Source organism: Gymnodraco acuticeps, unplaced genomic scaffold, assembly GCF_902827175.1.
Source record: "Gymnodraco acuticeps unplaced genomic scaffold, fGymAcu1.1, whole genome shotgun sequence".
NCBI lineage: Eukaryota > Metazoa > Chordata > Actinopteri > Perciformes > Bathydraconidae > Gymnodraco > Gymnodraco acuticeps.
The window spans coordinates 3,729,508-3,754,838 of NW_022990021.1; the positions used below are offsets into that span (position 1 = coordinate 3,729,508).

The following is a 25,331-nucleotide window of genomic DNA, read 5'->3' on the forward strand; positions in this document are numbered from 1 at the left end:
CACAGGGAACACAACTTTGACTTTCAGCATTTGGATTTCAAAGATTTTCTGCGTGGAGTTTTCCATCTTAAAAACTCATGAGTGGTCTTAGCAACTCCTCGATTTCTCCATCCATGTCTTTATTTCACCACAGCTGCAGTGGGGATGTTGTCTTTGGCTCTGCGTGTCATGTTGTGTGGAGCCACAAAGACATTTGCAGAATTATCAGCAGGGGGTCTACAAGACCAAATTGCACTGGGTCCAGCAGCCTCGAGTGGTTGCGCTGCAAAGAGAGCGACTGAGACCTTTAAATGTTACAACAAATACATAAGCAAACCTTCCGTCTCTTGGTCTGTTATTCATGGCACCGCCCTCATCACCCACTCGGAGAATTTCACAAGCGTCTGAGGCCACGCTGATCTTATCAACTGTCCAACACTGGTATTGTTTGTTATTTTGAGCTTTTATAGGATGGACAACATTGTTCCAATTTTCACCTTTGTGTTATGTCCTACAGTTATTCAAAGCACTTTTCTAGCTGGTGTTAGAGAGCTGTGGCCACTTTATTGTCTGTTTGAACATGTCATGGCCGTCAACCCATAAACTTCCCTGCTTTTCTCTGTTTCATATCAAAGGGAACTAGTGCATTGTTTGAAGAAAGCCAAAACGTGTCTCTGTGCTCTTGGAAATTTGTATAAAATTGCGTTGCTATATTTCAAGGGAAGACCATGGATTTATCATGACAACTGGTGGATATTTCCACAGTTCGCTTACTGACATAGATACATAAAGTAAAAATATACATGTGTGTCACATTAGCGATGGATGCATTCACACCTCTTCAACATCTGGCATACTTTTTATTTCAATCCCTCTAGAATGCTTCTTGAATGCTATAACCTTGTTGGGATGCCATCATCTTCTCACAATGTATAGGGTGACTAGGCTGTAGTTATTAGCTCCACAGTTCTACAAGACAATATAAAAGCATCAGGGTGCGCAATCTTTTTTGAACATTTTGAACATTCTTGTTTCTCTTTTTGTGTTCAACTAGGCCTCCAATTGAATATTGCCATGACATGTCTCTATAAACAAAGCCCTTTGATTGTTTACAGTAATTCATTAATATGCCAGAACATGACTCTTCTGCTTACTTTACTTTGCAACCACAATCCAGGAGTTGAGCAGAATTATACTTTAAGCTGTGTCAGTCTGATCCTTACTCATGAGTAAGACCAAGAGGGCACAGTTGAATCCAGTACACATACACATTAATCCATCTTTTTACTTTTGCACATCAAGCCCATCAACAAGCGTTGTTTTCAACGTCACTCAAATCACCTCCACACTATTTACTGTCTTTCATGACGCCCTTAGGCACAATAATCCATACACAAACACAGACACAGAAAAACCAAGAAATCCCATGAGCGCCCACTGAGAACACCCCAGTCCAGTGGCCAACATTGTTGTGGTGTAGTTCATTGCCATGACAACGACACACTATTTCTGGGCAGCATGTCTAGTTGTTGTGTCTGCATGGCACCAAATTCACTTCCTAGCAAACAGGAATTCCATACAGGGATCTTTTTTTTTCTTTTGTCATGTGTTTTAGACATGTCGAGACATATATGATCTGGCTTGAAACCCTATGGTCCGAAAGGTATAAGTGGAGGTAAAAAGTACTGTACTGTGAAGTTGTACCTCTAGTGGTGATGTGGACTTGTAATGCTTATATACAAAATTGCTTTTTCAGAAATTAACTTTCATATATGCAGCCAACTATCCAGTTCTACCATTCTTATGAGACTTAATCCCTGTTTTGGCTCGCTCAGTCAACTGTCTCAACCGACTGTTTGGTGACTGCTATTTCTGCTGCCTTTTCCATACAGAATGCCACATGCTGTATATTGAGCCAAGTGAATGTGGTAACAAGATGCTCATAACAAATCGCTGAGAGGGAACATTCCACCACTGGGTTCCTGATGTTGTTTTCATGGTCGCCGCCGTCTCAAAATATTCCTCCCAATCAAAATGAACTGATATTTACGTTTCGGCCATTCAGCAAACAATCTTATCCAAAGTGACCATAAAAACCAATGCTCACTGTTGACAGACTCTTTATTATATATTTTTGAAAGTGAACTGGTAAACCTATACTTTTAGGACAATCTGAACAATAAACCCTGGAGACATTGTGGGGGAATTCAAAAAGAAGGACCCCATGTCCTCATGCAATGTTATGAAGACTTATTCAACATTTAGTAACAGGCCGACTGTGGCTGCGAGGGGGTGTGGTCGTCTTTCAACCAGAAGGTTGTGGGTTCGATCCCAGCCCATGCAGTCAACATGTCGATGTATCCTTGGGCAAGATACTTAACCCTGAGTTGCTCCCGATGGTATGGCCAATGGGGTGTGAATGTTAGTTCCTAGAGTTAGGTACACTGCTCTGTATGAATGGGTGAATGACATGTAGTAAGTAAAGCGCTTTGAGGGGTCGTAAAGACTGGATAAAGCGCTACATAAGTACAGTCCATTTACCATTTACCATTTGCCATATCACATCACAGCAACCTGATGTTTCTGTTGGAGCAGCACACAAGCTCCAGAGAGCCATAAGATGAACATGTGATTAAATATTAATCCACATTCTACCAGAGAGACTTACTAAAAGGTATCAGGGCTAAGTCTATCCTGCATCCAAAAGTCTCCCTGCTCCTGACATAAAGGCAGTTGCCAAGCCTCTGTGGAGTGTGTTTACCTTGAAGGATTGAGAAGATATAGCATCCACCATCTTGCCTAATTCTTACATGATAAGTGTGAAGTGGGAATTGGTGGTAGTGAGTGGTTGAGCTAAGATGAGGCTGTAACTCAGAGCAGATTGTTTTCGGTGAGAATGTCGGGTTCACTCATAGTCAAGATCATTTTAGCCAATTTTGGACAGTTTTACCATTTCAATGTTAGGATTTGGGACAGGTGTCTAGATTTGTCCCAGTCAGCATTTCACACAACTAGTATAGATTTGAGAGCCAACAGAACTTTGGTTAAAATAACTTGTCGGTGAAGCTAGATAATCATTGGTGACAAATAAAACAATATAATATAAAACTAAATGTTTTAATTTAGTCAAAACATGTCGTGAATTGACCTCAGAAGTAAGTTTAAAGTTGAATGGAGCTATGTTGTGAAATAAGGGATCAATCAAACTCTATGAACTTATAACAAATGATAAGGGTTCAATTGTCCTGCCCTAAATAGTAAGGGCGCTGTCAATCCAGATAATCTTGGGAAAAAGGTCTTATCAGGCAACATATGTGGAAACATCTAGGTCAGGGGTCACCAACTACATTTGTCCAAGGGCCAACATTAATCCAAGAGACACTTTCAGGGGCCAGAGATTTTTATATATATATAATTGATTAATATGTTCACTTTATTGAAAAAATAATCATTTTTTTTATAAGCCTGTATCTGGGGTAATAAAACTGAAAGCAGTCCTGATTGGCAGGGAAAGGAATCAACTTTTTTATTAATACCGTGTCCTGATTGGTGGGAAACGGTTGCAGGATATAAGAAAATTGTTTGCCAGGCACGCAAAAATGTCACTGTCAAAGAGCCTCAAGCGTAAAGTTGACGTGGAAAACCGCAGTTTTAATGAGGAATGGACGGATACATATGCATTCATCATGCCATCGTTCAATAAGGCTACACCTGTTTGCCTTATCTGCAAGGAAACGGTCGCTGTTGCAAAATAGTACAATCTCAGGCGTCATCATTTTTTCTTCTTTATTTTTTTACGCCACAGTCACCCCCGCCTTGCGGGCCGGATGAGAATGTCTGGCGGGCCTGATGTGACCCGCGGGCCGCCAGTTGATGGTCACTGATATAGGTGGATGGACTGTGGTTGGTTTGGTGCGGTCCTTATCTATTCAATGAAATCCTTAAAAATCTTCATCACATTGATACAAAAGTACTATCAAATTGGTTAACAAGCAGGTACAATCTCCTGGCACCCAAAGAAATAAATGTTCCCTGAAATGTTTACCTTACAGCCTTATTCCAACATCTGTCTTTTGTATTTGGTGTATGTAAATCGAGCTAAACCGTTGCTTTAAATATTGCAAAAATGGGTTGAAAGCCCTACCTGGGGCTTGGGTTGCACACTTCCTTTGACTAGACAACCTATAAACATTACATATGTTGCATTGCTTATCCTTACGTAACAGTGTTAATACACATGGGTCCTGTTAAATAAACACATACATAGATTACATTACATTGCATTTAGCTGACGCTTTTATCCAAAGCGACTTACAATAAGTACATTCGACCAGGAAGACACAACCTTGAAGAAAACAGAATCATATAAGTACATCAGGTTTCATAGAGCCAAACATTTCAAGTGCTACTCAACTGGCTTTAGGTAAGCCAGCCCTTTATTAGTATAAAAGTGCTTCGTTAATAGTTCTAACGCTCGAAGTGGAGTCGAAAGAGATGAGTTTTCAGTTTGCGCCGGAAGATGTGCAAGCTATCTGCCGTCCTGATGTCAATGGGGAGCTCATTCCACCATCTTGGAGCCAGGACAGCAAACCCACGTGTTTTCGCCGATGGGAACTTGGGTCCCCCTCGCAGCGAGGGCGCAACGAGTCGTTTGGCTGATGCAGAGCGTAGTGCACGCGCTGGGGTGTACGGTTTAACCATGTCCTGGATGTAGGAAGGGCCAGATCCATTCGCAGCATGGTAAGCAAGTACCAGTGTCTTGAAGTGGATTCTAGCAGTTACCGGAAGCCAGTGAAGGGAGCGGAGGAGCGGAGTGGTGTGGGAGAATTTAGGAAGGTTGAAGACCAGACGAGCCGCTGCATTCTGGATGAGCTGCAGAGGTCGGATGGCACATGCAGGTAGACCAGCCAGGAGGGAGTTGCAGTAGTCTAGGCGTGAGATGACGAGAGCCTGGACCAGAACCTGAGTCGCTTTCTGAGTCAGCTGGGGACGTATCTTCCTGATGTTGTAAAGCGTGTATCTGATAAACATAGATAAACAGGAGTTACTCTGTGTGTGCAACTGCTGGTAGTCTCTTTGTCTCCAAAGCCTGCTACCCAGACACGAGTCTTTGTAGTCACCAGATGATCTGCAGCCGGCATGCAGAGGTGGGTGAGTTTATTTATATAGCACTTTTCAACACAAGGCAATTCAAAGTGCTTTACAAAAAATGAAAGACATTAAGAAAAGGGCATTTAAAATCAGTCATTAAAAAGAAAAGCTAATAAAATAAACATTAAAAAAAAAAGTACATGGATAAAAGTTACAGTGCAGTTTAAGATATGAATAGTTCAATTAAAAGCAGCGACAAAAGGAAAAGTCTTCAGCCTGGATTTAAAAGTAGTCAGAGTTGCAGCGGACCTGCAGGTTTCTGGGAGTTTGTTCCAGATATTTGGAGCATAATAACTGAACGCTGCTTTACCATGTTTAGTTCTGACTCTGGGGACAGAAAGCTGACCAGTCCCTGAAGACCTGAGAGATCTGGATGGTTCATAATTTAGCAGGAGGTCAGAAATGTATTTTGGGCCTAAACCATTCAGTGCTTTATAAACCAGTAGCAATATTTTTGAAATCTATTCTTTGACACACAGGAAGCCAGTGTAAAGACTTCAGAACAGGAGTGATGTGATCCACTTTCTTAGTGTTAGTGAGGACTCGAGCAGCGGCGTTCTGAATCAGCTGCAGCTTTCTAATAGATTTTTTAGTGAGACCTGTGAAGACACTATATGCTTCCTTATCTGTATTAGCCCCACTTGACTTCTTCCACAGCCTGAAAAAACAATCCGAGTTATTCCCGTCTCCTGACAGATAACGACAATATGCTCCTTGTGCTTCCTACGATAAAAAACTTTTTTCACTGTGTGTCATATTTAACTTTCATTTGTTCTCATCATTTATTGATTAGCCTCGACACGTGAAGGGAGAGAGGGATGAAGGAGACAGGAAGGGAAGAGCATTAATTTCAGGCCGCCTGGTGTGCGCATGTGAATGTGTGTGTGTGTGTGTGTGTGCATACTTCAGAGAGAGTTTTGTGTGGTGAGTGGGTGGGTGAGTCAGGCAGTCGGCCCCGGCTCTCTGCAGTGCACTCAGCCGCTGTGCTCTCCTCTCGGCTGAGTGGAAACATCATGTGTCTGTGGGACGCCCCGAAGAACAGCCCTGCTTCCAAAACTGAGGACAGAATAGACAGTTAGAGACGGACCGCGGGAGGAAGAGGTTGGAAAATGGACTCAACCAGAAAACTGGAGTAAAAAAGGAACCACAAGAAATTTAAACTAGATCATTTAGTATATCTTTCCTACCATTTGATCTGACCACCTTCACCCTGGCTATGCCATGCTGGCCCAGAGGAACGGGCTACCTTCAGGCTGTAAGCCAGTTCCTCTGAAGGACAACCCGGACCTTCGGGATGTAGACGTGAGCGCAGAAGGATGCTGCTCCCTCTCTTCTTCCCCATCCTCTGGAGGTTGTCCCTGGGCTCGGCTGGCCGGGCTGGACGGCTGCCTGTCGGAACCGTACTGTCTTTGGTTCCAGCTTTTAGCCAGAGCCTACTGGGGAGAGGTGGAACTGGGGCTCAGCAGTCCCAACCGCAGCGTGTCCTGGGCTCGGCTCAGAGAAGCCTCCAGAAAGAACTGTGTCCGCTCTCGGGTAAGGACAGCTGTGTGTGAGAATGATGGAGAGCATCCTTGTGAGTTGACATTTTGAGGAGGTTGATTCTGCTTCAGTTTTGATGCATTTACGGACACCCTGACTTGCTGAAATATATATTGAGGGCAATACAGGAGATGTATAGGTGTAGAGAGGAAGGATTTGATAGTGGAGGCAAGGTTAGGGGCGGCTACACTTTGTTGTGCTGTCTGAGGAATTTAGTGTGCGTCATCTTGCTCTCCAGCGGCTGGGTAGTCCTGTTTCACTTACCCATCTTTTGTAATATGAGTGTGTCTGTGTGTGTGGGTTTTAGGTTTCATTTATTGTTGATAGTTCAAGACAGACAATTTGCAGTATGCTGAAAAGGAAGAGGTTTATCCTCCAGTTGTGAATACTTTAGTATTTCTTCTTCTGCTCATTCCTTTTTATAGACTTGAGCTAAGTGCATTTCAACCATTGTGCAGTGATGGCCCAGAATAAAGCACTGAAGGCATATTTTCCTATAGTATAGGGAATTACGGTGACTAATGTTAACGTCTGTGGTCAGAGAGGGAGAGAGGTTTGGAAAGAAAGTGCGCTAGGGAGGGAAAGAGGTAGATCCATGATGTCAGACAACCCGGGGGTGACTCACACACATGAAAAAGAGGAAAAAATAGTGTGGAGGAAATCTGAGTCCACAAGCAACACAATGCAAATTCACTCATCTCATGTACATAAAGAAGCAGGCATGCAAGTGCACTATCCCGCAGGCCAAAGCACCATATGGCAGCATGCAGAGCAAACCATCATCATGGAGACTGCTTTTATGAACAGACTGCATGCATAATTGATTTATCATTATCATGTGATTGTGTATGCTTGTTTGGAGCAGATTTACAGTATTGAACCTTTTGAATGACAGCCTTTTATTCAGGCACGCACTATGTAGTTTCCCTTCACACTGTGCAATGCTTCTCTTGCTGTGTTATTCAGCATATTATATTAAGAGGGATATGGAAAATGTGTGTACGCGTGTACCTGTTCCATGGGGCATCGAAGCCAAATGGCTTATAGCTATTGCATAATACGACATTCAAATGTAAGCCAGGAATCAAAACAAGCAGCTGAGTTGGACTGTCAGCTCTCTGCCTCTCCTGTGGCTGACTTCCAGCTCCACACCACTGGGTATTGGTGGTGATTTCACCAGTCATACCATTAAGCCCAAACCCATCCCACTCTCTGGAGGCCTCTACATCTGCTGCTCCCAGACAAGGTCGGGGAAAGGTGTGGATAGAGAAGCCCGAGGGGTGTTGGGGGAGAATATCTTTGTTTTGGATCCACACCTAAGATGTATTTTGGTTGGAGAAGAGCCCACGGAGGGGTTCTGGGTTGAGGCTGAAACTCTTGGCAGGCCTTCGTAGCCCCAAGTCGCTATGGTGGTGTTCCCAATAACCGCTAACACACGCCCCGTGGTGCAGTGGTTCAGCTCTGTCATTACTTTGGTGATGGATGTGACAGAAGTCTCGCTGCTCAGACAGCTCGCAGCAGCATGAGAGGTCACAGGGTTCCTCAGTGATGGCACAATATAGAGCCATAGTGATGAAGAGTTTAGAATATCTTGCTGTATCTGGGTTATCAAGTTATTCAAATAGCGTTGAAGTTCTGGATAATTACAGTTCTGAGAGTGCCATTAATGTTTTGTATGCTTGGACTATTGCAACACTTGACATTCTTTGACTCAAGACCAAGAAAAACTCATAAAGGAAATCATTGTTTGTACACTGCAAAAACTAAGCCTAAAAAAACAAGTAAAATAAATAATAAAATGAGTAATATATTACTTAATATAAGAAAAATTATCTGCCAACAGAACAAGAAAAATTCACTTGCCAAGACCTTCTTAAAACAAGTAAATATATCTAGCCTAAAAATATCTACATATATCTTAAAACGAGTGTTTTTAAACCAAAAATAAGTACATTTGAATTGATGCAAGGAAGGAATATAATCTTATTATAAGGAAAATGTGCTTGAATTCAGCATATTCTACTGCTATTGTCCCAAAATTCTATTTTATGTTAGGCAACATTTCTTAAATCCAGTGCAGCTTCACTTTAAACAGGTATATTTGTCTAGATACAAGATAAGATTTAAGAATTATTTTCTTAATATGTAGAAAAATCTACTTAAATTCAGCATTCGGTGCTATTCTTAAAATAAGGCTAAATACCAAGAAACGTAGAGACAAAACCTTCAAAAATCTTTAATCCTATCAAGATATAAACTTTGACTGCTTGCTTAAAGAAAAATGAGTCTCAAATGATTTCTTTTAATGTTTTTATTGTTTTCAAACTGCGTAGTAAAGGTCAGTCATCAGATATGTCTTTAGAAAAAAAGAGAACATTCTTTCACTGTAAAATACAACACAAGTGAAATTCTCATGACACTTTTGACTCAGCGAACAATTTTCAATAGGACTATAAGTATGAGGGGCCGCTAGGGACATTATTCAGAAATACCGTTTACTTACACATGTGAAACACTCTCACACACACACAACTGAAACCAAAATAATTTACAAACATATCTAAAAATCTCTCATATACACATATGAAACGCTCTCACACACATGAAATCCAAAGTTATTCACACACACATGTGAAACGCACGCACTCACACCTGAAACGCTCTCACACACACATGAAATGCACTCACACCTGAAACTCTCTCACACACGAAACGCTCTCCCACAGATATGAAACGCTCTCACACACATGAAATGCACTCATATACACATGAAATGCAATTTCAGTATGTTGTGTGAGAGGGATTTCAGTTGAATCTGAAGGCATCTCGGTTGAAAAGGAAGTCGTTTAAAAAAAAAAAACTGCGAAGAAGCGCACATTTCTAAAAGGCGAGATGCCTTCCGTTTCAACTGAAATCCCTCTCACACAACATATTGAAATCGCATTTAATGTGTATATGAGTGCGTTTCATGTGTGTGTGTGTGTGAGGGCGTTTCAGGTGTATGCGAGTGCGTTTCAGGTGTGTGTGTGAGTACGTTTCACGTGTGTGAGTGCGTTTCATATGTGAATAACTTTGGATGTCATGTGTGTGAGAGCGTTTCATATGTGTATATGAGAGATTTTTACATATGTTTGTAAATTATTTTGGTTTCAGTTGTGTGTGTGAGAGTGTTTCACATGTGTAAGTGAACGGTATTTCTGAATATTGTCCCTAGCGGCCCCTCATATATAAGTGCCCTAATCACTTATGAACTTTTTCCAGTCGGCCATAGCCTTTTTGTATGAAGTAGTCATGTCACAGTCGTGAATGGCGTCCAAGAGGACTTCTGTCTGCACCACAGACAGGAGTGTTGCAATGCACTTAGGATAGGTGAGGTGAAAGGTGTAATAACATGCCATGAGATACATCACGCTTTCATGAATGTCCTCTTTTGGGAAGATGAGCACGGGCATGGTTCCAATGGCCAGTATACAGTTGGTTTCGCAGATGATGACAACAGGGCTGGAAAGTGGTCGTGTCTGAAGAAAGGTGTTTGGGTCTTCTGCAGACTGACACAAAAACAGACAAAGAAATCGTCACAAAAAGGGAAACAAATATGATCACAACATTTCACTCTTTGTATCGACATGAGAAAATTCTTATACATTTTCTTACCTCAAGGACGTGGAGCAGAGCCTCACTTGCGTGCCTTAACTTCTTGGGTGGGGCCATAGGTGATGGGAACATCTCTGGTAAAGCCTTCATCATGGCAATTGAGTGCTTTACTGTTGAAAAAAAAAGTGTCATTCCGTTTCCTGCAGTCAGTTAATAAACAGACATGGTCAGAGATAATAATCACCTTTGTCAAGCTGCGGAGGCCTCATGAGCTTTTTGAAAACTCCATAAAACTGTGCCCTCTCACAAAAGGTCCCCCACCGGGTCTTAAGTTCCGTTAAGAAGTGGGAGTTGCCTTGATTGAGGACCCGCCGTAGTTCATCCATTAGCTAAAACAACGAGAGAGAAAATATGTAGAAGAAATATTAAAATCTACATTCCAAGGGTTAGTAATTCGTCTGATAACTGAATTTCCAAAAAAAGATTAATATGTGTATAATGTGATTTAAATGGTCACTTAACAAAAATATGCACATAGAAACATGTGTTTTTTCTGCAAATGTATGTCTTATGCACACACTATTTTTAAATACGTATTGTGGACCAATAATACTAACAAAATAATGTTGTGTGTATCAGAAGCACATTTGTGAAATTAGTTATTTTTAAATAAGTGGAGGGTTTTTATATATCTATGCAGAATACATATTTGTATTCAATAAGCATATTTGAGTCATTCATTTATAAATAATGAGACAGATCTGATTTAATTGTCACACCATTTCTCATTTCAAATTTGGTCTAACGTTATCTGAATTAGGAAGCATAGTTGTACAACATCATCGGACCTGAGGCCGTATGTTTTGGACACTCGGGTAAAGAGAGGGGCGGAGTTGTCAACTGATCACCATCTGGTGGTGAGTTGGGTCGAGTGGCGGGGGAAGCCTCTGGATAGACCTGGTAAGCCCAAACGTGTAGTTCGGGTGAACTGTGAACGTCTGGAGGAGGCCCAAGTTCAGGAGGCCTTCAACTCACACCTCCGGCGGAGCTTTTCGGACATTCCTGTGGAGGTTGGGGACATTGAACCAGAGTGGTCGGTGTTCAAAGCCTCTATTGCCGAAGCTGCGGCGGGGAGCTGTGGTCTCAAGGTCCTAGGTGCCTCAAGGGGCGGTAACCCTCGAACCTCCTGGTGGACACCGGTGGTCAGGGAAGCCGTCCGACTGAAGAAGGAGGCCTTCAGGGATTTGTTATCCCGGGGGACTCCCGAGGCAGTTGCAAGGTACCGACAGGCCCGAAGGGCAGCAGCCTCATCCGTGGCCGAGGCAAAGCAGCGGGTGTGGGAGAAGTTCGGAGAAGACATGGAGAAGGACTTTCGGGCGGCACCAAAGTTGTTCTGGAAAACTGTCCGACACCTCAGGAGGGGGAAGCAGGGAACCATCCAAGCTGTGTACAGTAAGGATGGGACGTTGTTGACCTCAACTGATGGAGTGTTAGGGCGTTGGAAGGAACACTTTGAGGAACTCCTGAACCCGACAACTCCGCCCTCTATGTTAGAGGCAGAGCTGGAGTATGACGGGGGATCAACACCAATCTCCCGGGGGGAGGTCACTGAGGTCGTCAAACAACTCCACAGTGGCAAAGCCCCGGGGGTGGATGAGATCCGCCCGGAAATGCTGAAGGCTCTGGGTGTTGAGGGACTGTCATGGTTGACACGTCTCATCAACGTTGCGTGGAAGTCGGAAACAGTACCGAAGGAGTGGCAGACCGGGGTGGTGGTCCCCCTTTTTAAAAAGGGGGATCAGAGGGTGTGTGCCAATTACAGAGGCATCACACTACTCAGCCTCCCCGGGAAAGTTTACTCTAAGGTACTCGAAAGGAGGGTCAGGCCGATTGTCGAACCTCAGATTGAGGAGGAACAATGCGGATTCCGTCCTGGTCGTGGAACGACGGATCAGCTTTTTACTCTCGCAAGGATCCTGGAGGGGGCCTGGGAGTACGCTTATCCGGTCTACATGTGTTTTGTGGACTTGGAGAAGGCGTATGACCGAGTTCCCAGGGAGTTACTGTGGGAGGTGCTGCGGGAGTATGGGGTGAGGGGGTCTCTACTCAGGGCCATCCAATCTCTGTACTCCCAAAGCGAGAGCTGTGTCCGGGTCCTCGGCAGTAAGTCGGACCCATTTCCGGTGAGGGTTGGCCTCCGTCAGGGCTGCGCTTTGTCACCAATCCTGTTTGTAATATACATGGATCGGATTTCGAGGCGTAGTCATGGGGGAGGGGGTCTGCAGTTCGGTGGACTAAGGATTGCACCACTGCTTTTTGCAGATGATGTGGTTCTAATGGCTTCATCGGTCTGCGACCTTCAGCACTCACTGGATCGGTTCGCAACCGAGTGTGAAGCGGCTGGGATGAGGATCAGCACCTCCAAATCTGAGGCCATGGTTCTCAGCAGGAAACCGATGGACTGTCCACTTCAAGTAGGGAATGAGTCCTTACCCCAAGTGAAGGAGTTCAAGTATCTCGGGGTCTTGTTCTCGAGTGAGGGAACAATGGAGCGTGAGATGGGCCGGAGAATCGGAGCAGCGGGAGCGGTACTGCAGTCGCTTTACCGCACCGTTGTGACGAAAAGGGAGCTGAGCCAGAAGGCAAAGCTCTCTGTCTACCGGGCCATTTTCGTTCCTACCCTCACCTATGGTCATGAAGGATGGGTCATGACCGAAAGAACGAGATCGCGGATACAAGCGGCCGAGATGGGTTTTCTCCGCAGGGTGGCTGGTGTCTCCCTTAGGGATAAGGTGAGAAGTTCGGTCATCAGGGAGGGACTCGGAGTTGAGCCGCTCCTCCTTCGCGTCGAAAGGAGCCAGTTGAGGTGGTTCGGGCACCTAGTTAGGATGCCACCTGGGCGCCTCCCTAGGGAGGTGTTCCAGGCACGTCCAGCTGGGAAGAGACCAAGGGGTAGACCTAGGACCAGGTGGAGGGATTATATCTCTTCGCTGGCCTGGGAGCGCCTTGGGATCCCCCAGTCAGAGCTGGTTGATGTCGCCAGGGAAAAGAAAGTTTGGGGCTCTCTGCTGGAACTGCTACCCCCGCGACCCGACCACGGATAAGCGGAAGAAGATGGATGGATGGATGGAGTTGTACAACATTTGCTTACATGATCCAGTTCTCCAAAGCAAGGATAAGCTTTAAGAATCTTGGAAGGCCTGTCCTGCTCCTTTGTAACATCAGAGTCAATGAAGGCCCTTCTCGCTTGGATTTCGAGGTCCAGGAGCTGAGCAACATCCATCTTGTTCGGTCTGGCCTTAGTTTTATACATCGCCTGTAGAGTCTTATAGTGTCTCGCCTGGGTCTGTGGGCTCTCAGTTTCTGATGCTAGAAAACATAAACCCCACTATTTTCATTTCTGATGTTAAAGTTGAAATGAGACATTAACACACAAACAGCCATAGTGACTGACACAGGGCAAACATAGATGAGTAATCTTGAATAAAAAAGGGTTCTAAAATAACTTATTGATATTATAAAATTTTCTTGAAGAGATTTAACTATCTACTATTTCAATTGATGTACTTACCACATAACTGTTCAGCCTCCGGGGTGCTGCATCGAGATGGTGGTGATCTCTCCAAGATCAAGGTTGATGCGGTGGATTCATCAGTCTCATCAGTGGACGTCTCATGGCTGCTCTGAAAGCTTAAACTCCTAGGCCTCTTTCTTGAAGGAGTTGAACCCTGCTTCTTTTTGGGGGTTGTCACATTCTGGACCCTTTTCAAAAGCTGCTTTTTTACAGTTTCCTTACAAGACAGACATACAACAGGTTCTGTTATAACTCACATAAAACAAACTTGTATCAAACAAAATACACCATACAAGCAGTTGCACAGAGCTCTTATTGAACTGGATAAAACACATCACTCCCAGTTTGATAGGCAAATGATTGCAGTGCTTTGTCTGAACCATGAGTTGAAAACTTGAATAGTGACATACCCACTCAGCTCTACTGGTTTGAGATCTGTCCCGAAGCATTGGGTAGTACTCAATCAGACGCTTCGCCATTACAGTGAGTTCACGGCTGCATGGATAGTTAAAGTCATCCCCAGCTGCTCTTTTAATGGAAAGCATGCTTGTGACTGTATTCCTGATTAATCGACAGCGAAGATCTTTGGAAAGGACGTAGTCTCCTTCTTCTCCAGCACGCTGCTTTTCAGAAAAGGTGCTTCGTGATTGCTCCAATTCTGTGTCTGTGTATAAAACATACAGTGGACTGGGAAGCTGTACGGTTCTGCTGGCACCATGTTGGGGTTGTGGGCTTTGAGAGGAGAAGGAGGGTGGAGAAAAGACGGGGGATGGAGAGGGGTTGGGGCAGGAGGAGGAAGAGGAGGGAAACAAGGAAGGTTGGGGGGTAGGAATAGGGCTGAAATCACAAGTCCCATGGGAGGTACTCGGTCTACACAGGTCTGTCTCCTGGCCCTGTATAAAAGATGCATATATATATATAAAATGGTATTTACAATGAAAAGAGCACTACGCTGTGACAACAACAAAAATCAACACAACCAAAAAACTCCACTTCAAATAACTGCATGATGACTAGGAAAGGCTTACTTGGTAACAGGTTTAAAGTCCCTCAAATGTTAGAATCTGGAATTACCTCATTTTCATCATGATTGAGTCTCCAAATGGTTCTTCTTCTTCTGAAGTGCTCAGGCCCGGGAAGGAGATCACGCAAGTCCTCCTTAGAGAGGCTGGGCAGCATGTCTCTGCTTATATTAGCAGCTGAAAACACATTTAACCACACAGTTAATAATAAGGTAAAAAGCAACTAATAACATATTTATCTAAATACATAAAATGAAAGAGTAATGTACATTTCTGGCTGGCTTCACAAGATTTTCTTTAACATTAAAAAATGTATTGCACTTACTTATAATTGATTGAAAAAATTGCTGTTACAATAGGTTCATCCAGAGTTAAAGTTATTTTGGCCAAATGAAAATGCACCAGGGAAATGAATAAACGAGGCATGTTGTTAGGATAAATCCATAACACAAATGTGTAAAATCTCATAGGCTATAAAAGTTATACATTTTCAGCATCTTTTATAGTACAATAAAACAAATCTTGATGTTTAAGAGCAAACACAGTTAAACTTATTTTCAAAACAGTGTCTTTACCTTGAAATCTTTATTCAAATAAGCATAATTTACGTCCCAAGCCTGCTTATATCCAAAGGACAGTGTAGTTTCAATAGCCTGCACTGCACTATCATACAACAACGCATTTGTAAATGCTGTCTACAACAAAGAAGGGCGCCAAAGATGGCTATGCTAGTGTACAACAAAGAAGGGCGCCAAAGATGGCTATGCTAGTGTACAACAAAGAAGGGCGCTAAAGATGGCTATGCTAGTGTACAACAAAGAAGGGCGCCAAAGATGGCTATGCTAGTGTACAACAAAGAAGGGCGCCAAAGATGGCTATGCTAGTGTACAACAAAGAAGGGCGCCAAAGATGGCTATGCTAAATACTTTACTGTCAGTTGTGGAAGGCTGATTTGCTTCTTGACATTATTTCTGGCAATAAAACAGTATCAACTAAAATGTTAACCACGATTTGTCGATTGTGCCGTTATTAACAGCTTACAGTAGATATTAGCTAAGTTAACTAGATATGTAGCCAGCCTAGCTAAGTCCAACCGATTCAAATAATGTAAAGCTTGCTGGAGAGGTGCAGTATAAAATACAAAATTACATTACCTTTTAATGCTGCAGTTGCTATAGGATCCAAGCATGTGATATCTCTTCCATTTTCATCCATGGCGTAGTTTTAATGTTCAATCACTTGCAGAGGTTCAGTCTTCTGCCTGAAGGAAAGCTAGCCAGCAACGTCCTGAAGCTAGGTGCACCTGACCTAACACACGCCCTTAACGGACCCTCTTCGCGGTTCCCATTGGAAGGTACCATTTCTTAAAGAGGGGTGACAGAGATATTTTATATGTTGCAAATATTAGGAATATTAATAACTGATGCGGTCATAGGTAACATTTCAAACATCTGTTTCTAGATGCACATCATTCCACAAGTTATTCCCAGGCATTATTATGACGTGTATATATATATATAGGAAGACGACTCACCGGCCTCCCCCATACAGCTAGAGAATGTGATAAACCCACTTCATTAGTTATTTTCCCCAACGTGTACATGGCCTGCTGCAGAAACGTTTTAATATAGTTAACTTTTGGAAGATTTCACGATGCTTTGGCGGTGCGTTATCTGCTGCGTTTTTATAACTTTTTCACTGAAATTATTATTGAGCCATATTAATCGACTGCACAGTCGCAACTCTGACTTCAGGTTGCTCTGTGGCATTGATGGATGCACTGAGGAATATAGAGTGTACAACTCATTCTACCATCATGTAAAGAGAAGACACTTTCAACATCTTCTTGAAGACACCAGACCTGGCGACGCCACACGTGGAGATGAAAACCGACAGGAGGAAACCCAAGGACCGCAGCAAAAAGTAAGTAACGTCTGCTAATTCAGCTAAGATTGTTAGCTACAGTGTTTGGGCCACGTGGCCACTCGGATACAGGGTTAGTTTCGTACATTTTGTGATGCTACAGATAGCGTTAGCCAATACTGATCAGCCACATTTAGTTATTATAAATCCATTAGCATTAACTAATGAATCTGCTAGGCTACAAGCAGGCGGCATCTGTCAACCATATATTTTTAATTCAGCAGTTAGCTATGTAGTGTTTTTGTGGGGATGAAAAAACCGTTAAAAATATGCATTACGTTGGTGTTCGGCCACAGTTACTAAAACAGTAAATCACAAAAATTATGGTTTTCCACTTTTTCACTCTGCAATATTCTGCAAGGTGCATGCATCACTGTCAGGATCTGCACATGATTTGTTGAATTCACAGTTTTAGCAAATCAGAAATAAATCTCAAATTCTTTACCCACTATTAAACTTAAAACAAAAATAAATAGATTTTCAGATTTGATTAGAAAAAAAAGTTTCATGGTTTTGTTTTCTGGACTGAAAAAATGTAATAAAGAGTGTTACCCAGACAATGGATAAAGTGCTACGGCTTACAGTTAATAACTGTTGCTGAAATAACTCTTACCCCCAAAGTTTGTTTAATGTGAAAATAATCTTAGATAGAAAGGAATTACATATTTAAATTGCTCTTTTAGTGAAGCTAATTTTTTACAATTTCAAACAATCTTGTTTCTTTGATATGTTGTACACAGGACAACATTCAACCCGATCAGCTTCCAGCCGACTCCAGCAGCAAGGATCAGAACCTTCACACACCTGACTCAGTTGAAGAGCAAATGGGCATCGACCAAGATGGAGCTGTCACAGTGCACCAAGTATGTTTTCTTTGTTGTTGACTATCTACTGAAAATTAAGGGCTGCTAAATAAAGGTCAGGCCGATATAGTAGTGGCTAATATTGGCCTAGCATATCATTTATATATCAATATTATGTTGAAATATTTCATTTAAATTCACCAAATGATTCATAAAACCTAGAGGTATATGTGAAGATGTATTTCTATGTGCTGTACTAGCAAAACTAAATGAACACATAAAGAGTTAGAATGGCTTATTGTCTTGTTGGAGTACTAATGTTTGATATGTTTTGGTCAGAGTTACAAAATATTAAATTATCTATCTTTGCTCACCACATGTCACCAGTTTTTTATCATCAGATGTGCATACATTTAAAGATTATATATTTCTGTCACATTGAGTAATGTTATACCTGCAAATGTCAAGTTACTACATTTTGTATTGTAGGATCTGACAACACATGCCACTGCCTTTGTTATCAATGCCCGATCCAAGCATCGTCTGTCACAGGTAAAATGCTTCCAATGTAACCTTTTTGGACTAAAAGCATTATGCCATGTGTGATCTGCTTCTCAGAACATATTAACAGGAAATATTTTGTGTGCGACAAAGAAATGCAAATGAGCATTTATTATCCAGAAATTCAAGCCATTCACTCTGACTAACCCAGTAAGGGATTTCCCATATTTTATTACAATTTATAACCAGACACAGTGTAGCCATATATTAAGTTAGACCTAGTTGTTCTTTGAGAACAGAGCACAGTATTTGGCTACCTACTGTACACAGTTAGCAGTTAATAGTGGTTCACTGATGGCCGAGTTCAGTTTTAGTGCTTTGTTATCCACTTTACTGTTGTGTCTATGTCATAAGCAAAACTGTATATCACATAAAGCTACAGTGATCATGATAATGTTTACCAACATCAAAGATTGATCACATCACTTTCAATCTCTCATTTTCAGAAAGGCATGAATGACATTGTTGCTGGGGTACAGCAGTATCAATCATCACTATTGGACAACCTCAGGACGCAGATGAAGGAAGTTCTAAAGAAGAATTCAGGAAGTACAACCAATCAACTTGGAAAAGATGCAATGGATATATTTGACAGTTTCATTGACCCCTTTGCTAACGTTTCAACAACATTTCGCCAGAACAGTGTTATTAGGAAGCAGTTTTGTTGTGTGGATGCAGAGGAAATTCCAATTGCTCGAACCATATGCAGGAAGAAACGTGGAGGATCAACAGATTTTGTCATCAAAGACAAATTATTTTATTATGTACCATTAGTCAAAAGTGTAGAGCAGTTCCTATTACATCCGAGGATTTTGACTATGATTGAAGAGGTACCCCAGAGGTGCAGTGAAGGTTTTCTTCATGACCTTGTTGATGGTTCTCTTTTAAAATCTCATCCCTTATTTTCAGAGAAACCAAATGCACTGCAGATCATTCTGTATACAGACGAAATAGAGATCTGTAATCCACTAGGATCCTTTTCATCAAAGAACAAGTTGTTAATGGTGTACTACACCCTAGGAAATATAAATCCAAAATACAGGTCTAAGCTGGCTGCTATTAGGCTACTTGCGATGGCTAAATCAGCAGACCTCCGTCAATCTGGTGTAGATGTAATATTGAATAGAATAAAGGAAGACATGGATGCATTGTACAGTGGTGTTAAAATTCAAACTATTAACGGGGAGAAAACAATACATGGTGCTATGGTTTCTCTCTGTGGTGACACCCTGGCACAGCATGAACTCGCAGGGTTCAAAGAAGGAGTGGGCTTTGCTTACAGTAAGTGCAGACACTGTGAGTGTTCTTTTGAGGACATGCAGTCACAATTCAACGAGGATGCATATATTAAAAGAACATTGGAGAATCATGTCAGACAGTGTGATGAAATAGAAAAGGCTAACACAGACTTGCTTCGCAACAGCCTTAGAACAACATATGGGATCAATCGAAGGAGCAAGTTAGTTGACTTCCCATCCTTTGATATTATTCGGCAAACCCCGCAAGACATTATGCATGTCATTCTTGAGGGTATAGCTCCTCTGGAAATTAAATGTGTTTTGAATCATCTTGTTCAGTCAGGAGAGTTCAATCTGGACTCTGTGAATTCAGCTATTCTTGGTTTCCCTTATTCGCCTCTAGATCTTAGAGATCGACCTTCCCCAATTTCTCCGAGTACACTGATGTCAACTGATGGTAAACTAAGGCAGTCATCAGGGCAAATGCTTGTCCTGTTGAGGATATTGCCATTTGTTTTGGAACATTTGAAAGTCAATGCATATGTGCAGTTGATAATGGACTTAATAGAGATTGTTCAAATAGTGTTTGCACCTGTTCTTACCATTGCAACTGTGTCAAGGTTAAAGTTACTGATTGAAAGTCATTTGAAGCATTGGAAGGAGCTTTTTCCAGACCACAATGTTACACCTAAGCAGCATTACATGATACATTTGCCATCACAGATAGAATCATTGGGTCCCATGGTCAGACATATGTGTATGCGGTTCGAGTCTAAGCATTGTTTATTTAAGCAATGGGCCTCCAAGCTCAATTTTAAAAATGTATGCAAGTCTTTGATTAATCAGAACCAAATATATGAAAGCTGCCAAAATGTTGACCCTTCCAAGCACCCAATTTTTTCAAATGAAAAGGAGATGGGTCCTGTATCTGAGGTTAGAGATCTACAATATTTACATGGGAAATTGAGGGACTTCCTAGGTTTCAGTGAAATTAACCACGCTGTATCAGTGAAATGGCTTGTGATAAATGGTAATAAATACATTACTGAGAAGTCCTTGATCCTTGCCAATGTACTAAATGGTAATACACCCGAATTTGGACTTGTCAAAAGCATATTTCTTGTTGATTCTAAGCTTTATTGTTTGGAATATCAGCCTTTTCAGTCCATATGCTTTGATAGAAATGTTATGGCTTATCAAGTTGAGGTCCCACACCTTGCACAGGCCACTGAGTTAGTGGATGCTGAAAAGCTGGTTGATTTGACCTCTTATTACACAATCAGCAGAAAGGGCCAAACCTATGTACAAGTGAAATACTATCTTGGGGATGTAATGGAATTACACAACAGTTCAAATGACTCATAGCGTGTTCCTTTGATATGATGTTGAAACATTTAAAGCAAACTTAGCAGGTTTAAATGTAGGACTAAGGTCCTGACTTAGGATATGTTATTAGCAGATTCAAATGTTAGCTGTTTGGATTCCAGATGCGTTTTGCATTATAGTTTGCAGTGTACCTAAATAATCTGTATCTTTGTATAATACTGGGTCTTTCTTTCAGGTTGTTTTAAATGTTAATTACATAACATGTTATCAGCCATTTAGGTGTTTATCACAATGCTGTTTATGTTTGCTAAATGCCCTTGTCCTGAATAATGTAACCTACTTTAACTTTTCAAATGAGATGTTTGCACATATTGCTCAATCACTTTAGCTTGCTGAAGAATAATACATGCTGAAAAGAATGTTCTTAATGCAGTAGTTTGACTTGGCTGGTGCTGTTATTTCTGTATACTGCATTTCATATATGGACATACTTAATTGATGTACTGGGTTTTAGAGCGACAATAAAACAATGAATTTCATTTGGTCCTTATCTGTTTTTAATATGTTAAGAGATGAAAAAGGATAGGATGCTTGCAATAAGATATTCTGACTTTGAAAAAGCAGTTTTCTACTTATCAGTGTTGATCTAATATCTTTAGAATTATGGTATTTCTCAATTTAAACATTAATTTACTCAGAATCAGTATTAAAATCTCAAAAACAAGTAATAAAACCTCATTAAGATAATGAAGTAAAAAAACACTTAATGGAAGTGAAATTCACTACCGCAAAAACTTCTTTGTAAGAGGAAATATCTTGGCAGACAAAATATAAGCATATTTTGTCTTGATTTAAGATATTTCATCTTAGTAAGATTTCAGTTTTTGCAGTGTAGGGCTGATAGTATCAAATATTTCACTTTCAGTTATCTTCACAAAATAACAAAAAAACACAATTTCCCAGAGCCCATTGTCACATATTCAGTTAAATGTCTTTTGGTATTGCTGGGAAAATGACATTTAATTGAAAAGTAGTTGCTGAATACGTTTCTCGTAAACAATTTATATTGATTTACTAATTGTTTCTAATATGTTTTTTCTTCTATCTAGATGGATATATTTGCATTGTATTCTTTAAAATGGTTGATTGGGACACAGGTTTCTAATATACTTTTCAACGGAATGATAAGATGATTAGAAATTGTATCTATTATTAAATCAAAAGAAAGTTGATAATAATAAACATTAACTTGCATTTTTGTTTTGGTCCAGAATGTGATTACTTTCAGTGTGATAATAATACAATAAAATATCTTTGGGATTTTAGTCTGGTAGTCAGATAAAAAAAGATATTTGAAGATGTCGACCGTGAAATAATGGTCGACAATAAATTGGAACAAAGTGATTATTCAATTAATCTACTGAATATGTTCCTGATGCTTAATAATACAACAATTGCAGCACTATGCAATGCTATTAAGCCCTTTATCACACTGCATTATCTAAGTTAGTATATCTTATGTGACCACCCATATTTACTCTATGTGTGTGTGTGTGTGTTCTTGTATTTCTGTGTCATCTTTAGGAAAAGAGTCATGAATGTGAGTCACTGTATTTTCATCTTAGCTACAGTTGCCATTTGAGACAGTCAGCATAAACACTATTTGTAATAGAACATTTAAAATCTGATTATTGCTGCTGATGTGTAGCATGTGTTTAGTTAAAGGGGCATACAAGTAATGTTACACAAGCTGCGAGCTGCCAGCATTTATGGGTTGTTTTCATCCGTGTTAGTCACAGCAGGAATGTAGAAGATAAGTCTGTCATCATGCAAACCCGCCAAATAGTCCTGCGAAGCCCCTTATGCGCTATAACCGAAACCATGTGTACGGTTGTATGGAGCTTTTGGCAGTACAAAAGTGGCTTGAATGACAATCCTGATTGTTTTGACAGATATTGTGATCACTGACAAGAACCACAACTTGGGAACGAAACTATTTGACTGCCTTTTTGGCCTCTGTCACTGACATCGTAACAGTTTTCATCTGAGGATACATGGTGTACTGAGTGAATTGCAAGCCGAAACTGATTTGATGGCTTAATCAACAGCTTCTAGTGAATGTGGTATCTATTCTCACCATTTAGACAGATAGTAGCAGAAGTAGAGGAGATCAATTTGCTGGTATTTGGAACCTTTTTTGTTTAACTGCCATTACAGAGTATTGGAGCTCTGTGAAGGGCTTGGCAAAATATCACTATCTAAATATATGAAACACAACCTAGTGGCTGATATAGCTGTATTAGGTATTTGTGACTTTGGGCGGAAGTGGTTTTGGATCCAATTATATTAATAAAAAACAATTCAGGACATTTAAAACGATTTATTCATATGTTAGATGTCGTTTTACAAAGTTATGAAAGCAATAAGTCAAGCCTGATGTTTCCTCATAAAAGAGGAAGGTTCTTCAACTCTTCTCACAGAAATGCTACAGCTTATACATTGAACACTAGAAATTGGATCGGAACATGGAAAGTAGACAGCACCCATGCTGATTTTATTGTATTTGTACTTTTTTAGCCAAGCAGGTCTTCCAATGAATCCTGGGAAACTTTAATAATCTCTACTAGGGGATTTCATGTGTTTTTAAATCAAGTTGATTAATAACATCTATGCCTAGCCGTGGGTTATTGCATCTGTCAAGCCACCATTTTCTTTCCCATTGTTTTATCAAAACGTATGTCCTGTACACAATTACCAGGGCTGAAATTAATAGAATGAACGGTACTTTTTTGTGAGTTTGTGAGCTGTTTTGTGAGTTTGTTTTGGTGCTGAGTTTGTCAAACTCTAAAAAAGTCAGAAGTAAACAAGTTTGAAAGCCACTTCTTTTAAATGTGTATCTTTAATCTAATTAATTTAAAGACTGGACGTGCGGGGGGGCGACATCTAGCATGGTTCTGTCAAAATGTAACAATATCCATCTCCCAACACCTCTGAAGTTTACTGATTCACAACTTTAACATTCTTTGTTCAATCTGTAAAAACCTGCCGTCCTGTTTTCTGTCTTTATGCTAAGCTAAGCTAACTGGCTTCTTTGTGAATAATGTGTTTACCGTACAGATATGAGAGTGATATCAATCTTCTTATTTAACTCTCAGCAAGAAAATGTTCTTCTACTTTCCAGTTTCTATCTGTGTGAACACCACAGTAAAGGTTGTAATACACACAGTAAATATTCACAAGATTGACTTTAATGTACGATTGTTTGTCCTCATTTCAGGCCAAGCAGAAGGATGGGCCCGATCAGAGCGAAGCGTCGGCCCTGGCTTCTCCTGGGGCAGAGGAGGAGCCTTTCTCGTGGCCGGGGCCCAAAACTCTTCACCTGCGGCGAACCTCTCAGGGCTTCGGCTTCACACTGCGACACTTCATCGTCTACCCGCCTGAGTCTGCTGTCCACAACTCTCTGAAGGTGACTGAATGTTATCCCTTACCCTTCTGATGACACCAGCAGCTAAATAAACAAAAAGAAAAAACGTTATCCCATCTATCAGTTGCAATTTTGAGCTCTGTAATTGTTTCAAATAGACAAGACATTCTGAAAGTAAATGTAAGAAAATATACACACACTTCCTAAGTAAATACACTTTTGTTGAATCAAGTGATCTGCTTCAGACTTCAAGGAACTTAGACGATCAAAATTAGTTTAGGATGCTGTCATAGCAATCTTTGCTAAAAGAGACATTATATTAAAAACATTTAAATAATCTCCATGTCAGTTTAAAGGAAATGGAAGTAAATCAATCTTAAAGGGGACCTATCATGCAAAATGCACTTTTGTACATCTTTTATACATGAATATATGTCCCCGGTGTGTCAGGGAACTCACCAAGTGTCAGAAAACACAACCCTCTCTCTTTTCCTCCATACCCAAATCTCTAAAAACGGGGCTGCAACGGAGCTAATTATTATTTGAATTTTTTCTGACATCAGAAAAGGGGTGCTCGAAAGCGCTGGAGATGCTGTAGTACATATGCCAGGCCTGTAAGTGGCGCTGTAGTCTGCCACAAAAGCAGAATCAGCCCTTGCAAAAACAGGGCTGGAATAGAGCGAAATGAGGCATGGTTAAAATACATGATCTGTTTGGTATTTTGAAAAAAAAACTTCACAGGCATGTTTTATATAGGTATGGCCCTACAATATATGTTTCAAATATAGCATGATAGGTCCACTTTAATTTGACGGTTTTGTTATTTGGAATTTCTACCATCAGGATCAGTCACTTTGCTGGCTCTTGTGATTGCAATGATTAGAAAACACCTGATTCATGTGACACAAGGTTAAAACATAATTAGAAACATTACTTTAAGCTGCTTTTTGAACACGGTCTAAGACAAAAACCTCGATTTTTAGTGCTGCTGGGACATTAGAGATTCACACTAGTTACTTATTGCATGCAGTATGCACTATTAATCGTGTTTTGAGATCCTCCTGAAGCTGTATTGTAATTCTTACAATTATAATAGAGATGTGAATTGAGAGGAAGTGTTTTCTACCATTCTGTATTCCCATTTCAAATCCAGCACATTTTAAAAACAGAGGGTTTGTGCTTCACAACAAACATTAT

General features: G+C 40.9%; 3 protein-coding genes across 8 annotated transcripts in view; 1 reads left to right on the top strand and 2 right to left on the bottom strand.

Annotated features, from left to right (window-relative positions):
• Positions 1–25,331, top strand: part of LOC117544656 (rho GTPase-activating protein 21-like) — a 113,246-nt gene that overhangs the window by 36,993 nt on the left and 50,922 nt on the right. For 2 of the 6 annotated variants that reach the window (XR_004568714.1, XM_034213912.1), the window contains exons 1-2: positions 6,218–6,663; positions 23,988–24,176. Coding sequence is in view for 3 of the 6 variants with exons in the window: in XM_034213912.1 (XP_034069803.1) it covers positions 6,352–6,663; positions 23,988–24,176 (501 nt within the window). In the remaining 3 variants the exon portion in view is untranslated. Of the gene's footprint in view, positions 1–6,217; positions 6,664–23,987; positions 24,177–25,331 lie in introns of those variants that run through there. The other 4 variants (XM_034213907.1, XM_034213908.1, XM_034213911.1 and 1 more) reach the window with 2 other exon arrangements.
• On the bottom strand, positions 9,862–13,645 carry LOC117544658. Its single transcript, XM_034213914.1, has 4 exons — positions 13,415–13,645; positions 10,508–10,652; positions 10,324–10,433; positions 9,862–10,217 (listed from the first exon to the last, which is right to left on the bottom strand). Exons 1-4 carry the CDS (start codon positions 13,574–13,576, stop codon positions 9,906–9,908), a joined length of 729 nt encoding a protein of 242 aa, XP_034069805.1. The 5' UTR covers positions 13,577–13,645; the 3' UTR covers positions 9,862–9,905.
• LOC117544657 lies at positions 14,056–16,573 on the bottom strand. Its single transcript, XM_034213913.1, has 3 exons — positions 16,014–16,573; positions 14,912–15,036; positions 14,056–14,730 (listed from the first exon to the last, which is right to left on the bottom strand). Exons 1-3 carry the CDS (start codon positions 16,072–16,074, stop codon positions 14,056–14,058), a joined length of 861 nt encoding a protein of 286 aa, XP_034069804.1. The 5' UTR covers positions 16,075–16,573.

Excerpts from the sequence above, each read along its gene's own strand:
- LOC117544658 (XM_034213914.1), bottom strand. The coding sequence starts at position 13,576 with ATGTATAAAACTAAGGCCAGACCGAACAAGATGGATGTTGCTCAGCTC. Across the intron at positions 10,653-13,414 it reads GCTTTGGAGAACTGGATCAT|CTAATGGATGAACTACGGCG; the intron begins GTAAGCAAATGT and ends TCGTTGTTTTAG. Across the intron at positions 10,218-10,323 it reads CTCTGCTCCACGTCCTTGAG|TCTGCAGAAGACCCAAACAC; the intron begins GTAAGAAAATGT and ends TTTTTGTGTCAG.
- LOC117544657 (XM_034213913.1), bottom strand. The coding sequence starts at position 16,074 with ATGGATGAAAATGGAAGAGATATCACATGCTTGGATCCTATAGCAACT. Across the intron at positions 15,037-16,013 it reads AGCAACTGCAGCATTAAAAG|CTGCTAATATAAGCAGAGAC; the intron begins GTAATGTAATTT and ends ATGTGTTTTCAG. Across the intron at positions 14,731-14,911 it reads TCAATCATGATGAAAATGAG|GGCCAGGAGACAGACCTGTG; the intron begins GTAATTCCAGAT and ends TCTTTTATACAG.